This window comes from Camelus dromedarius, chromosome 12 (genome assembly GCF_036321535.1).
Source record: "Camelus dromedarius isolate mCamDro1 chromosome 12, mCamDro1.pat, whole genome shotgun sequence".
NCBI classification, from domain to species: Eukaryota; Metazoa; Chordata; class Mammalia; order Artiodactyla; family Camelidae; genus Camelus; species Camelus dromedarius.
Window position 1 is genome coordinate 14,357,130 of NC_087447.1, and position 14,166 is coordinate 14,371,295.

The 14,166-nt window shown below is 49.8% G+C and overlaps 1 protein-coding gene across 7 annotated transcripts; it reads right to left on the minus strand.

The window, feature by feature from the left end:
- Window positions 1-912: 912 nt before the first annotated feature.
- Window positions 913-14,059, minus strand: NR1H3 (nuclear receptor subfamily 1 group H member 3). Of its 7 annotated transcripts, none has more exons than XM_031459668.2 (11): window positions 14,042-14,059; window positions 7,983-8,098; window positions 7,149-7,228; window positions 6,436-6,624; window positions 5,753-6,019; window positions 5,286-5,494; window positions 5,002-5,181; window positions 4,711-4,810; window positions 1,716-1,829; window positions 1,402-1,496; window positions 913-1,214 (listed from the first exon to the last, which is right to left on the minus strand). In XM_031459668.2, the coding sequence occupies exons 3-11, from the start codon at window positions 7,189-7,191 to the stop codon at window positions 1,068-1,070; spliced, it is 1,344 nt and encodes a 447-aa protein (XP_031315528.1). In that variant the 5' UTR covers window positions 7,192-7,228; window positions 7,983-8,098; window positions 14,042-14,059; the 3' UTR covers window positions 913-1,067. The 7 variants fall into 7 exon arrangements, with proteins under 7 accessions (XP_031315528.1, XP_031315527.1, XP_031315526.1 ...); XM_031459667.2 differs by lacking the exon at window positions 14,042-14,059 and adding an exon at window positions 8,315-8,333; XM_031459666.2 differs by lacking the exon at window positions 14,042-14,059 and adding an exon at window positions 8,245-8,262.
- Between the last annotated feature and the right edge of the window lie 107 nt (window positions 14,060-14,166).

Sequence of the window (14,166 nt, forward strand, 5' to 3'; positions counted from 1 at the left end):
TCACCTCACCTCCCTCCCCCCGCTCTCGCTTTGGAAGTGCCCAGCCGCCAAGGCAGGAAAGCAGGCGGCCGCGGCGGTGGGGCCTACCAATTCAGGGGCGGCGGGGGGACTTGTGGCCGGAAGGCGCTGCCTCGGAGTCACCTACACGGGCGCGCTCCAAGGAAGGGGGCGTGAGCGGCGCCGTGGTGCTCGCTGGGAAATGGAGTCCAGTCCTTAGGAGAGGCTAAGCCGGAGACCGGGCAGTACCCCTTGGCCTCAGGGGACTTTTCTTCCTGTCCCACAGGGCCTGCGGGCCGAGTGGTAGGACTTTTGTTCCTTCTTTTTCAGATGTCAACGGAAAAACCAAGACTACGCGGGCACGAACACAGGTGCGAGACTGTGGCATTAGTTCGGAAAATCCAACACCCACCTCCAACAGGATCGAACTGGATCATCGAACTGGGAGGGGGCATCTTCGCCTCAGCATTTCATTGACCCTTATGGAGCAATGGGGCTAGTAAAAGGAGGTCCCCCTCTCACTGCCAAGGCTGTCACTTGTGACTTGTCTCCCTCCTCTGAGTCTGGAGGCAGATCCTAAAAGACACAGGCTTCCCTCCTCTATTCCCGGGCCCCCACCCCCATTCCAGAAATTGGTTTCTCTCATTCTGTATTCATTTTGGTCTTCCTGTACAAACAGTGCCAGACCTATCAGTGAGGCAGCCTTGAGGCATTTTTGGCCAAGCCGCAGTGTGACAGTGGAGAATTTCTCTTGGGGCCCTGTGGGGAAAACAGGAAGTGGTAGAGGCAGGATGGGCAGGGCCCTGGAGAACCTTGTGCAAAGTGGCCCCCAGGTTCAGCCATTTGGCCGGTTAGTATAGTCTTCACAGGGAGCATTGTTTTAGCAGGGTCTCCTCTACCCAGCAGCCACAAAACTCCCAACCCTTTGACTCTCCTTTAATGCCACGTGAGGATCTCCTTTGCCCAGCCCTCAGGAATGTTTGCCCTTCTCAGTTGGCTCCACCTCTAGGAGGCAGCCACTAGTCCTCAGCCATCCAGCCCAGAAAACAGAAGATACAGGGGAAGAACAGTCATTCATGCACATCCCAGATCTCAGAGAGGAGTGGGGGAAGCTTTTTGTCCTGCAGGCGCAGTGCAAACACTTGCTCTGAGTGGACGCTGCTCAGTGTCCGGAGGCTCACTAGTTTCATTAGCATCCGTGGGAACATCAGTCGGTCCTGGGAAAGAAGACAAGTACAGCCTTTGTCTCTCCCCAGGGAAGAGGGGCAATGGTAGGGGAGTTGTAGGAGAGGCAGAGAATTGTCTGTGCACAATGTAGTCAGGGAGGGATTCTTGAAGGGCAAGTAGGAATGTCAGGGGATAAGCCTATGAGAGCAGGAAAAGGGGAATGGTGGGGAGACTCACATGGGGGTGGTGGATGGAGACGTAGGCATGCAGGGCCTCCACATATGTGTGTTGCAGCCTCTCTACCTGGAGCTGGTCCTGCACGTTGGGCCGGTCTATAGGTCACCAACAAAGTTGAGTAGCAGGTCTGGCCAGGGTCTTACTTCCATACCCCAAATCACAACCACAAAATAGGGACATGCCCTACCCAACCTCTCCCATCCCAAAGTAGCACAGCAAGGGCCTCCACCCCCATGATTCCTGCCTGATGAGGCCTACAGCCCTCTTTGATGCAAGTCTCTTGCTCAATTTTCCCTCTTGCCCCTCTTCCTCACCTGCAGAGAAGATGCTGATGGCAATGAGCAAGGCAAACTCAGCATCATTTAGCTGCAGCTCATTCATGGCTCTGGAGAACTCAAAGATGGGGTTGATGAACTCCACCTGCAGCCCTAGGGAGGGAGGAAGAGAGGCTGGAGTGTGTGGCATGGGCAGCTTTGCTCAATTTAGGAAACTACCAGGAACTCAGTAAGAAGTCTCCGAGCTCTGCTGTGTAACCTTGAGCAAGTTTGTTAACCTCTCTAAGCCTCATCTGTGAGACGGGAATCATATCTGAACTTATTAGACTGCTGTGTACAGGGAGCTATCTATGTTCAATATCATGTAGTAACCTATAATGAAAAATATAAAAACGAATATGTGCATGTATATGTATGACTGAAACATTAAGCTGTACACCAGAAATTGACACATTGTAAACTGACTATACTTCAATTTAAAAAAAAAACTGTTGTGATGGTTAAATGATAAAGCATATGGAGCACTTTCCCCTGTGCCCAGCATATAGGAGGTGCTGAATTAAATAAATAATAATTCTGTTAGAATTCTTATTAGGATTCTTGAAAGCCTCACATTACTAGAAATAGAGGCAACCCTTATATTTGTTTATAAAAAGACTTCTTCACTGGCAATTGGCCTTACTTGTTTGAATACTAATGATACATTTCATGTTTCACATCACAGGGGAAACAGAGCAATGTGGTTGAGGGTGTGGATGCTGACATTGGACTCCCTGGGTTTGAGTCATGGCTCTACCATTTACTAGGCTGTGTGACCTTGGGTAAGTTATTTAAGCTCTCTGGGCCTTGGTTTTCCCATCTCTAGGATGGAGATAATAATAGTACCTACCTCATAATGGGTCCTTAGACTAATAAGTGGCACATATAGTGACTAACATGTAAGTGTTTGTTAAATAAATAATACATTAAAAAAAATAGAACCAGCCTTCTCACTGAGGAGGCTGAAGTTCAATAAACCACGACCTGAAGTGGTGACATCTAAAGAACAGCTTTCCCATAGGCACTGTCAAAGTCTCCCCGCCCCACACTGTCCCCTCGGCTTTCTCAGACTTCTTTTAGCAACCATCTGCTAACTTTTCCATTCGAGACTTCTTGATTAGTCACTTCCTGTACTTTCACCCCGATGTTTATCAAGTGTATGTTGATCTATTTACTGAACAAGCCCCATTTAGAAAGCATTTCTTGGTGAAGTATTGAGCCTTGAATTGTGTTGAACAGACCCTTGTACAGAGAGGACGAGCAGGTTCTAGAGTTGCGCCGCCTGCGAGGGTCTGCTCCTGCTTGCTGTGAACGCCTCCAGTGCCATCAGTTCACACCGTGAGTCATCCACACATGCAGCATATGGTAGTGGATGAAGAGCAGGAGGGAGCCCTGACCAAAAAGCACCTCTGTCCCTTCTCCCCAAGACCCTACTGACAAAATGAAAATGAAAGACATATGTGATGACATAAAAACCACTGATATAATTGAATCTATAAAAAGGTACAGATTCAGATGGCACAAGTCCTCAAGTGCTGAAGGAACAAGCCGATGTGAGAACAGGGAAGGATGCAGAAAGGAGGATGTTATGAAGGAGAAGGCTGCGGTTAAGAAGGACTGGGATATTAACCATCTGGAGAAGAGGCGGTTGGGTAGAGAAAGGGGGCAGGACTGGGCTTTTAAAGCTGGAAAAATTCATCACATCATTCCTATTATGTGCCTATACATTCAGGCAGTACACCTGGCCCTACAGAAGGCAAGAGGTGCTAACACAGCCCTGATGTGCCCTATAGCTAAGGGAGACCTACCTAGAAAGCTCACTGGGTGGCCTGTGATAGGACAAGAGCTGGCCTGAGTCACTGGAAACCTTTGTGAGCTCTGCCCTGGAGACCAGGATTCTCCAAACCTGAGAATGGAGTCAGCATCAGCCATATTTTACAGACCCACTCACTCAGGTGTTAAATCTCTCAGTCTCTCGTTCAGCCTCAGCCATGACCCTCCAAAACACCTTCAGCCTTCCATCCTTTCCCAGCCGTGCTCCCATAACTCAAACATCACTAGTAATCGAATACAAGGAAACCAACACTGCTTAGCCTGCAAGCAAGTATCAGATAGAGAACAGCATCGTGAACTACTTCCTGGGGAAAGTACTCCAGGTCCAGGATGGGGATAGAAGTGTTCACTCTTATCCTAAAACTGCCGCATCTGGACATGTCTACCATGTTTAACTCCAATTCCATGGCTCCTCAGAAAGAGCAATTAAAAAGGAGGAAATCATGCAGATACTAACTACTATATATAAAATAGATAAACAAGTTTCTACTATATAGCACAGGGAACTGTATTCAATATCTTATAGTATCCTATAATGAAAAAGAATATGAAAATGAATATATGTATGTATATGGATGACTGAAACATTATGGTGTACACTAGAAACTGATACATTGTAAAAAAAAAAAAAAAAGAAAAAGAAAGAAAGAAAAGAAAAGGAGGAAATCAGTCCACCTGATCCTTAAAGAACATGCATATCTGAGAAAGATTTTTCATCACTGATTGCTGAAAGGCTCGGTGAGGTTTTCAAGCTTTTTTTTTTTTTCCCCTAGTTGTAAAATCTTTCCCTCAAGCAAAATGTAATGCAAAAGCACAATATACAATACAGATTTAAATGGAGCTTCTTGTTTAGCTAAAGTTAAGATGAAGGACATGCCTGTGCCTCTTTATTTCTCCTAAGGGGGCACTTCCATGGAAACTGCCCCCACATCAGGTTCCTGGGAATAGTTTGAGAACCACTCGCCTAATGCAACAGAGGCATTGGGGGCAGTTAAGGGAGGCAGGCCTTTCAGGACTTCAACTCTCTGTCTTGTGAACACAGTGGAGCCTTCCCTTTACAGCCACTCAAACCCTGGGCCTATAGCTCTGTAGTCACTATCGGCCCCATGACAAAAAGCATCTTGTTCATCTGACCCAATACCTTTGTGATCTCAGTTCTCACCTGCTTTAGCAAAGTCTTCTCGGTTATAACTGAAATCCTTGAGGAAGGTAATACTCTCACTCCCAGGGTTGTACCTCCGAGATGTCTCCAGAAGCATAACCTGCATACAAGTAGCAGACCTCAAAAAAGGACTTGGCAGGCTACTCTTGGCCTGGCACCTTCAAGGAAAGGTCAAGCCCCTCATCCCTGCTTCCCAATGGATGTGGTTTCCCAGCTGTTTGTCTAAAGGCCCCTCCCACAGACCAGACAGCCCGCTCTGATCCTCCCTTCACCCTCGGCCATGCCAGCCACCTCAATTGCAGAGGTCTTCAGGAGGGCGATCTGGTCCTCCCGGCTGAGCTGCAGGAAGCCCGGCAGCTGTTTGGCAAAATCAACAATCTCCTGCACAGAGACGATGGCCAGCTCAGTGAAATGGGCAAAGCGTTGCTGACGGGCCTCCCGGCTCTGGGGATCTGGTGCCATGGGCCAAGGCTACCCAGAATGGCAGGGAGAGAAAAAACAAACCACTCTGAGCCAGATATAAAGAAACCGACTTGCTTATGGCACAGCTACCTTTCCCCAGGTCCCTCCTGTACCGTGACTCGAAGCTGATCAGAAAAGGAGCGTCTGTTACACTGCTGCTGAGCAGCCACCAGCTTCTCAATCATGCCCAGCTGCTCTGGGCTGAGCTGGGGCAGGACTTGGGGAGGTGAGGAAGCCCTCGGGGGCACGGATGTGGCCTGAGCCTGTTCCTCCTCTTGCCGCTTCAGTTTCTTCAATCGGATCTGTTCTTCTGACAGGACGCCTAAGGACAGAGCCAGATGTGAGGAGGGGAGGGGGAGACAGGAAGCAGGGATGGGGCAGAGGGATGGTTTGAGGTTCCAGAAAAGCAGAGAGTATTGGGTAAAGACAAGAAGGAGATTTTAATCCTCACTTATGAGCTGTGGAGGAAGGCCCCACAGGCTCAGCTGCCTGTCTGCCCTCAGACCCTGGCACCCCCACATCCTCTCTTTCCCATCAGCCTAAAGCACCCCCACTCCTGCTCTGGCCCCCAGACACTCACACTCCTCCCGCATGCCAGCCTGGCGGCATTTGCGAAGGCGGCACTCCTGGCACTTTCGACGCATATAGGTGTCCATGGGGCAGTGGCCCCCGCTGTGGCAGACGTAGCGTGCCCCTTTGATGACGCTGCGGCGGAAGAATCCCTTGCAGCCCTCGCAGCTCAGCACGTTGTAATGGAAGCCAGAGGCCTTGTCCCCACATACACTGCACAGCTCGTTCCCCAGCATTTTGGGGGCTGGCCCCTTTTTCCGCTTTTGTGGACGGAGCTCTGGATACAGGGAAGAGCCTTCATGTTCTTCTTCAGGGAAAAAGCTTGGTGCCCACTTGGCCACTGCCCTGAGCACGCAGTGACCTTCATTCACTTCATTATGCGCAGTCTAGTCTCTATTCTAAGAAAGTAGTTCTCTCATGCCAAGTACTATTATGTCCTAGGTACTGTGTTTATATGCACTGATCTTATGACAACCTTAAGAGATAGGTACTCTTATTATTTCCATTTTGCAAATAAGGAAACTGAAGCTCAGAAAGGCCTAAGATAGAAACAAAATTTACACTGAGATCACTTAGGTCTAGTTGACTCCAAAGCCTTTGGACTGAATCATGATCTTATACGGTAAAGAGCCCTGAAGGTACCCCTCCCAGATCCAGGGGCCCCTACCTCCTCCAAATCCAACAACTCCTCACCTGTGGCCTCTGGAGGGGCCTCCACCCCGGGAAGCAGTGCTGTGGGCTCTGTTGCCTCCAGCCCCACCCTCGAAGCGCCCCCAGAAGATTGGGGCATGCTGGCTTCCTCACTGATGATGCAGTTGCTGCCTCCCAGAGGCTGGCTGCTTGCATCTTGTGCACCTGGCTCCCACAGCTCTGCTGCAGAGTCTGAACCCCGAAAGAGAGACACAAGGTGGGTCTCAGGTCCCGGTTCTTCTCTCCAACCTTCTCCTGGGAAACTGCAAACTTATCTCCACCCGTAGAGGGCAGCAAAATGTTGGCTCCGGCTCTGGGACCCTAAGGTTTGAGTGGGCTCTAGAGCTAGTCACTTGTAGTCCCCTGTACCTCAGTACCTTAAATGAGGATGTTAACTTTTGTTCCCTTGGGGGGCTGAAGTGCATCCATCCCACAGATCAGACAGAACTCTTGAAAGCCAAGCTGGGTAAGCATTGGACATGCCAAGTCTCCCCAGGAGCAAGCTCAGATTGAGAAGGACAGACCAGTATCTCCAAGGACCAGGCACCACAACGAGCGCAGAGGTGGTCTGAGCAGGAGGCAAGCAATACCAAGAACAGCTCTGGACTGCTTTCCAGGGGAGGGTAGAAGGCAGCGAGTAAAGGAAGCTGATTCCTGCGGGAGAAGAGGAGCTGGGGCCTGGACTTAGGGGAGAGGGCTGGAGTGAAGGAGCTTACCAGGAGTTACATCAGGCACAGGGGCCTCCAGCCACAAGGACATCTCTTCCTGGAGCCCTGGACATTACCAAGGGGCTGTCCTGCAGGAATGACCCAGGTTATACTCTTCCAGAACTGGGCTCCTTCCCCTCCTAATCCTGCCTTTTATCTGTACTAAGATAGCAGCTAACGTTTACTTGCCATGTATGTGTCAGCCTGTGCTAAGATTCTCCATGCCTTCCTCACAATATCCCTATGAGGTCAGGGCTATTCTTAAGCCCACTTTACAGATGAGGAAACTGGGGTTCGAAGACATTGAGAAAATAGCCTAGGGCCACACAGTTAGGCAGTGGTAGAGCCAAGACTCCAGCTCTGGTCTCTGTGACCCCAAAGTCTAAGCTCTTGGCTACCATGCCACCTTTTCTCCCCAGGTCCCCTCCAGGGTGTCAGGAAATGTTTGCCACATCTGCCCCGCTTCTGTCAGAGCCCCTTCCCCCTCACTCTAGCACTGGGAACAGCCAAAATTGGGCAGAACCAGAACATGTGACCGAGGCTCCCTCCACCAAGTGAAACGTGCCCGTTGTTAGACAACCTCACTCCTGCCACTTTCCAGGGTCCCAGGACAGAACTCTTGCCTCCGGGAATCACCCCAAATCACATACAGAACTTCTTTCCCCTTACCCCCTCAGAAGTTATTCTTGGACTTAAATAGAATGCTGTAGCTACCTGAGCTTCCAACACCATCATCATACTTCCCCTCTCCCCAGAGACCCCTTTCTAAATCCATAGGACACCCCCACCCCCACCCCAGACACACACACAGAGCCCCAGGCCAGTGCTGAGGAGCAGACCCACCGAGTGCCCAGGCCGCTAGACTTCCTGGCTGGGGCAGTCTCTGGAGCCCCCTTGCTGGGAGAGGAGGATGGTGCAGTCCCTCGTCCACAGGCCTCGGGGCGGCCGGGTAGCCGGAGCTGAGCAAGAGAGGGGCCAGGAGCCCGGAGCCGACCGACCGGAGCCCTGGCCTCCTAGCCCCCGCCCACGACCGCTTCCCCACCGCGCTGACTCCGCCCCCTGCCGGCCGGCCACCCCTTAGGCCCAGCGCCACCCGGGCCCCTACCCCCAACCCTGACAGCCGCATTTCCCTGCAGACCAGCCGGCTCCCGCGGCTCTCCCCTTCCTCTCCTCACCCTGGCGGCTCTAAGCTGCTTTTACAGAGGAATGCCTCCCGGGCACCCCCACCCTACTCCCGGCAGCCTCGAGTCGTTCCCTCCCCTCCACAGACACCTCGCGGAGCAAAGGTCCCAGGACGGCCCGGAATTGCGACACCGAGCCTCAGTCTGCTTTCCCAGCCTTTGTCCTCCTCCCCTGCCTCTGGAAAGGGGCCAAGAAACTCTCCCCACTAGCCCCAGGCCTCAGTCAAGCTGGTATAATTCCAGGGGTGGAGACAGGCAGGTGCTGGGCCTTCCGGGGAGTCTCTGAATGTGGGTACCCTGCGGGGGCCACAGAGAAGGGAGGAGGGTCCGGTAAGAAGTCGCTACAGCAATGCATGGTCTGGGACTGGGTCGGGTGTGGAGACCATAGGGCTGGATGACACCCAGGATGGTGGGCCTGAGAGGGTATGCAGTCTCCCTCATCCGGGGGAAGATTTCTTCAGAAGTGCTGGCAGGCTCTGTCCAGCATCTACTGAGACTATAGCCATGCCTTCCTGCTCTGTTGCCTGGAACATGAGATCCATCCCTTAAGGCAGACACCTCATTTTATTGATTTTATCACCCGTGGCATAGAGTAGACAACAGAGTAGGTACTGTGGTCCTGTTTGTTGAATGAATAAGTAAACAAAAATTATATGATCCTCTTCTATCCTATACTTGTTAGCTCTAGTCAGTTTCATCTTAGCATCACAGTTGCTTTAGTGTTTGGGCTCTGAGCTCAGATTTTGGGTTGAAATCCTGGCTTTGCCTCTGCCTCTTATTTGCTGTATGATCTTGATTAGGCAAGTTACTTAATGTCTCTGAACCTGTTTTCCTATCTTTAAAATGGGGATAATAATGTTTTTTGCCACATAAGGTTGTCTTAAGAATTAAACAATATATCAGAGCACAATGTATGGCACATAGTAAGAGTACAAGAAATTATAGCAATAATTAACCTCCCAATCCTTTTAGCTATGGGTATCCAGCACCTCGAATCTGTACATTGTTAACCTTCCAGTGCTTGCTTCCATATACAAACCCTTCACCATCTTTTCTGGTCCTCAGAGCAGCCCCAGGAGGGAGGGAGGGAGGGAAGGTACAATAACACTGAGCTCGTGGGAGAGCCTCTTCCAAGACCACACATAATTAGTGACAAAGCTGGGATCAGAATCCAGATGTCCTCACTCAAGTCCCTGTGCTCTTTCTTTCTCCTGTGTCAGAGTCCAGGATATTCCTGTCTTGTTGCCTCTCAGGTCTTCTGGACCAGTGAAGTGCTGAGATGGAAGAAGCCAGGGCTAGTGGGCTGCAGTGGGAGAGGCAGAGAGCCCTGGGGATGCTTCAGTCCAGATGTGGGAGGCAAGGAGCTGAGGTTACTGCTGGTTGTTCCCCAACCCTGCCCCACTCCCAGTTTCCTGCTCACAGGCTCTTCCTGTTTTGCTGTGAACTCCAGTTCCCATGGGTCCCACATTAAAGCACAGAAGGACAGGGGGCCAGGGCAGGCAGCCAGAGGGATCGAAACAGAGATGAACAGGGCACCAGGGAAGAGGAAAAGAGAGGGAACAAGGAAAGAGTGGATGGGGTGGGGTGGACAGGATAGAAGGCTGGGAAAGCAGAAATAGAAAGGAGCTTGGTGAAAGATGGGAGGAAGCACAGGGTGGGGCAGGGGGAACGTGTAGGGGGTTGGGGAGCAGAGACTTGAGAAGACAGCAGGCTGGGTGGTGTTGCAAAATCTGCCCATGTATTCATTTTCACATTTCAGAAAAGCCCCTCTGACACCCCCCCATCTCAAAGTTTTGCCTCCAGTTTTTGCTCTTGTTCCCTCTCATCACAAGGTTGTCCCCTGACAAGGCCCCCACCCTGGTCTGGGCATCTCTGAGTCATGAACACAAGGCTCTCCATTCATCTTACTTGTGTTCTTTCCCCAATTTTCACAAGGCCCCAGCTGTCCTGGGAAAGTAGAAACCAGGGACTCTAGCCCCTGCAAAACTGGAACTGTTCTGTCCCAGTACCCACATCATTGATCCAGCTTCCTCCTCCACCTTTCCCCATTCCCAGAAGCTCCAGCATAGAGGCAGAGTCAGCAGGGCGATGTCACTGATACTCTAGGGTACAAGGAACGTGGGATGGAACATTGGCCTAGGGTCTGATGACCTATCTTCTGGGAGTTAGGAGAAGCCTCTTATTCACTTTTGATTCTCAACTCCCTCTCCTGATAGTCTAGTCTCCCCACAGCCCAGGACCACATACAAGCTACATGTGGAGCCCTATGACCCAGGCTAGAGCCAGCTGCTGACCAAGCATGTAAGGGCGCCATCTCCCCCACGCCAGGGAGTCAGCCCCAGCCTGCTCGTAAATAAAGGAGAAGGAAGCATTAGCAGTGCTTTACTGCTGGAGCTACCCCTTCAGGTTACAGGGGTTCAGGAGCCTCCTCCCCATGAAGAGGGGAAGGGAGAACAAAATGGGGCAAGACCAAAACCTACTGGCAGTATCTCCACAGAGGTTCTGGAGACTAATCCCCAGGAATTCTATCCCAAGCCAGGGCAAGTAGTCAGGGGATCTGCAGTAGGAATCACACATCTCACTTTGCCAGACCCCGCCCACGGCACAGTCCCACCAGCCTACAGGAGTGTTAGGTCCAAAGCCTCCGAGTCCCGGGGGGCCTTTCCTAGGTTTTCTTGGCCCCGAGAGGAGGCAACATCCACATTTGAGGACCTTTCAGGTCACATTTCTGACTTCCAGAACCTCCAGAGGCTTTTTCTTGCCACAAGGGGAATCTTGAAGCAAAAATAGGAGCATTTACTAGCCCACAGTCCTGCACACTATTGGGTAACTCCCCCCAGAGCACTCCCATGAGGCAGGCCACAAGATGTGGTTTGCAGGGATGGGCTTAGGCAACTGCTTCTTGCTCCCTCCTTCACCATCCTGGAAAGGTGCAAAATATGGGGGTCATCTTGCAGGCCACTCAAGTGACTTCTGCCCAACCTCCCAATCACAAGATAGAGAAGAACCCAGGGATTTCTGCTTCCCAGGCCTATGAGGTCAGAGATGATATAGATGGCAAAAAGGAAAGAAGTAACATTTATTAGGCCCTACTACATACATTTATATTTACATGTATTATTGTATTTCTCCTTATATATAACCCTAAGAGATGGTTACTACCAAGTAGGCAAATATCAAATTTGAATTCAAGCATAGCTGGTTTGAAAGCTCAAACTCAAAACAAAAAAAAATCCCACCTCACTCCATTACACAGAACTGCCTCCTCAGATGGGAAAAATAGTTAACTCACCTGGATTTAGGTTCACTTCTGCCAACACAGGGTAGAGCAGTGATTCCCAAACTTGGCCTCATTTTCAAAGATTCTGATTTATTTATTCTGAGGTAGGCCCATTTATCCATCCATCTATCTATCCATCCATCCATCTACATGTCTATTCTTTTTGCATTTGTAGTTAGTTCTGTCTCCAAAGTGTGGAGACAGAATTATCTGGTCGAAAATACGCAGAAACTGGGGGTCAAGAAATCAGCTCTTGGCTCTACCATGTGTGGTGTAATCCTCACCATTCCTGGGCTTGTTTCTCACTATAAAAAACTGAAATAATATCTTCTCCATCAATTCCCCTCTACATGGGATACTTGGAGGCACAAAGAATATAGACATACTTGAGCAAGTGGGAAGAAAGGCAAAAGATGAATTTGAGGGATTTTGTTCTACTTGCCAAAATTTAGAGAACCCGAGGTTTATATTCTGAAATGACAATGGTCTGGCTAGTTTGCAAGGAGAGTAAGGGGAATATTAAAATAAAACACTAAAAAATTCCCACTAATATGCAGAATTTTGCCAATTAGCCATGCCCCACTCAACCCACCAATGTAAGAAGTTTTCCTTTACTACAAATCTCTTTATTGAAAATATTTTGGGGCTGCTGATAGCAATGCAGTTTGAGTAGCCTGTGAGTAACAGCCCATTATAAGGACTATTTGACTGCAAATCAGAAAACTTGAGTTTCAATCTGTGAATGAAAAATGTTGCCTCCATATCAGTAAACAAAGGGTGTTGCAGCCATCAAGCCACCACATTGCAGCCACCCCCAACGGTGAGTCCTGAGGGAACTCAGGATGGAAACAGGATGCCCACCATCAAGCCATCAGCCACTGCAGCCACCTCGAAGATATACCCTGAGGAGACTCAGGTGGGAAATCACAGGATACTGACCCTAGATTGCTGAGGTGCATATCAAAGGAATGATTTCAATGAGCCCAGATTCTTACATCTTCCTATACATAGAAAAGTGCTAAACTCCTTGAAATGTCTGCTTTTCTTTAATTAACAGTAATCTTTTGATGTTCCAACTATCTTCTATCTTCGACTTTGTTGCAAAAACTCCTATATATCCTAGCTCCTTTCATAGTCCCTTAGGGTTATTTGAGAGGCTTTCTCTGGGGCTTGAAGGCTTCAGAAAGTCCACCAAATAAAACATAATTCTCAACTTTTAGGCTGTGCTTTTTTTTTTTTTTTTCAGTTGACAAATCCATTTTCCTACACTGTGACCTTGGACAAGTCACCTTCTCTCTCTGGGTTTGTTTTCTTATCTGTGAAGTAAGGGGGCTAGATTAGATCAGAGCATCAGAGATGCTGATTTATGACGCCTATCGATGGTCTTCATGAGCCTCTTGAGATTATATGCAAAATTCCATTTGTGTGTGTTTGTGTATGTAGACATTTTTCTGGAGGAGAGAGGACTAAATTTTCATCTGATTCATAAGGGACTTGTGACTAAATAAGAAGGTTAAGAACTATTTGACTACTCATCCTTCAGCTCTCAATTTCTATTCACTCCTCCATAACAGTTCTGGAAGCAAGGTTTAGATCCTGAGGTGTATGTAAATAATTCAATCTGGACTCCTGGGGCAAGATAATGACCCTGCTTTCTCCAGTATGTTCAGATCAGGTTTTATTTCTCCAGTGAACTGAGATGATTTGCTACTAGAGGGCAGATCTGAATCAAAGCATTCCAAGGGCCCAAGATCTGACCTCCTGGAGCTGTGAGTCACTCCTAGCTCAGAATCACAAAGCACTAAAGCCAAGCTGGCAGCACCTTTATCCTAATGGTCAATGCCAAGGCCCTCTTGGCCCGCTGATTCTGCAGAAATCCCATCTACTCTCACTTTATGATATGTCCCTTGCCTTACTCCTATGTATCTCCCCATTGGTCTGAAATTCCTCCCCTAGGGATTCAGTGCTTTGGTTTTGCAGTCTGAGCAACCCAACTCCTTGGAGAAGAGGCATGTCATCGAGATTCTAATTAACTAAAACTTAGAAGTGAACGGATGGGAAGGCAGGAAAAGAACTGGAAGGGTAAGTGAAAGGGTTCCTGAAGCTTTGCTCAGGGCATGAGCAGCAGGCTAGACTGGGACCAACCTCAGGGGCACAGGGAGGCCAAAGGGCTGTTTACACGCTGTGCCCTGCACTCCAAACAAGGCTTCTTCCGGGGAAGAGAGCCAGGCCAAGGCTCAAATTCCACCCAAAGGCAGAGGTGTGGAAAGAGGCGCCCTATACCACCCCTCGCCCCAGTTCTGCAACCGCTCTAGCTCTGGGTTAGCCCCGGCAGCACTCCAGCCCGAGGGGGAGCTCGCTCTCCCGGCCACCATACAAGACCAACCCTGGTACCGGGCGTCCACGGGCAGAGGCAAACCCGAGCTCAGGGTTCTCTTTACCACTACAAGGTCTTAAGGCTCTTTCTGCCGCGCGAGGTCGCGCTACATTCCCACGCTCCTCCGCCACCGCCGGATAGCGAACCTCCTACAGGAATTCCCTCCCAGATTCCTCCTCCCACTACCCC

Excerpts from the sequence above, each read along its gene's own strand:
- NR1H3 (XM_031459668.2), bottom strand. The coding sequence starts at position 7,191 with ATGTCCTTGTGGCTGGAGGCCCCTGTGCCTGATGTAACTCCTG. Across the intron at positions 6,020-6,435 it reads GGCCCCTCCAGAGGCCACAG|AGCTCCGTCCACAAAAGCGG; the intron begins GTGAGGAGTTGT and ends CCCTGTATCCAG. Across the intron at positions 1,215-1,401 it reads TCTCCATCCACCACCCCCAT|GACCGACTGATGTTCCCACG; the intron begins GTGAGTCTCCCC and ends CTTCTTTCCCAG.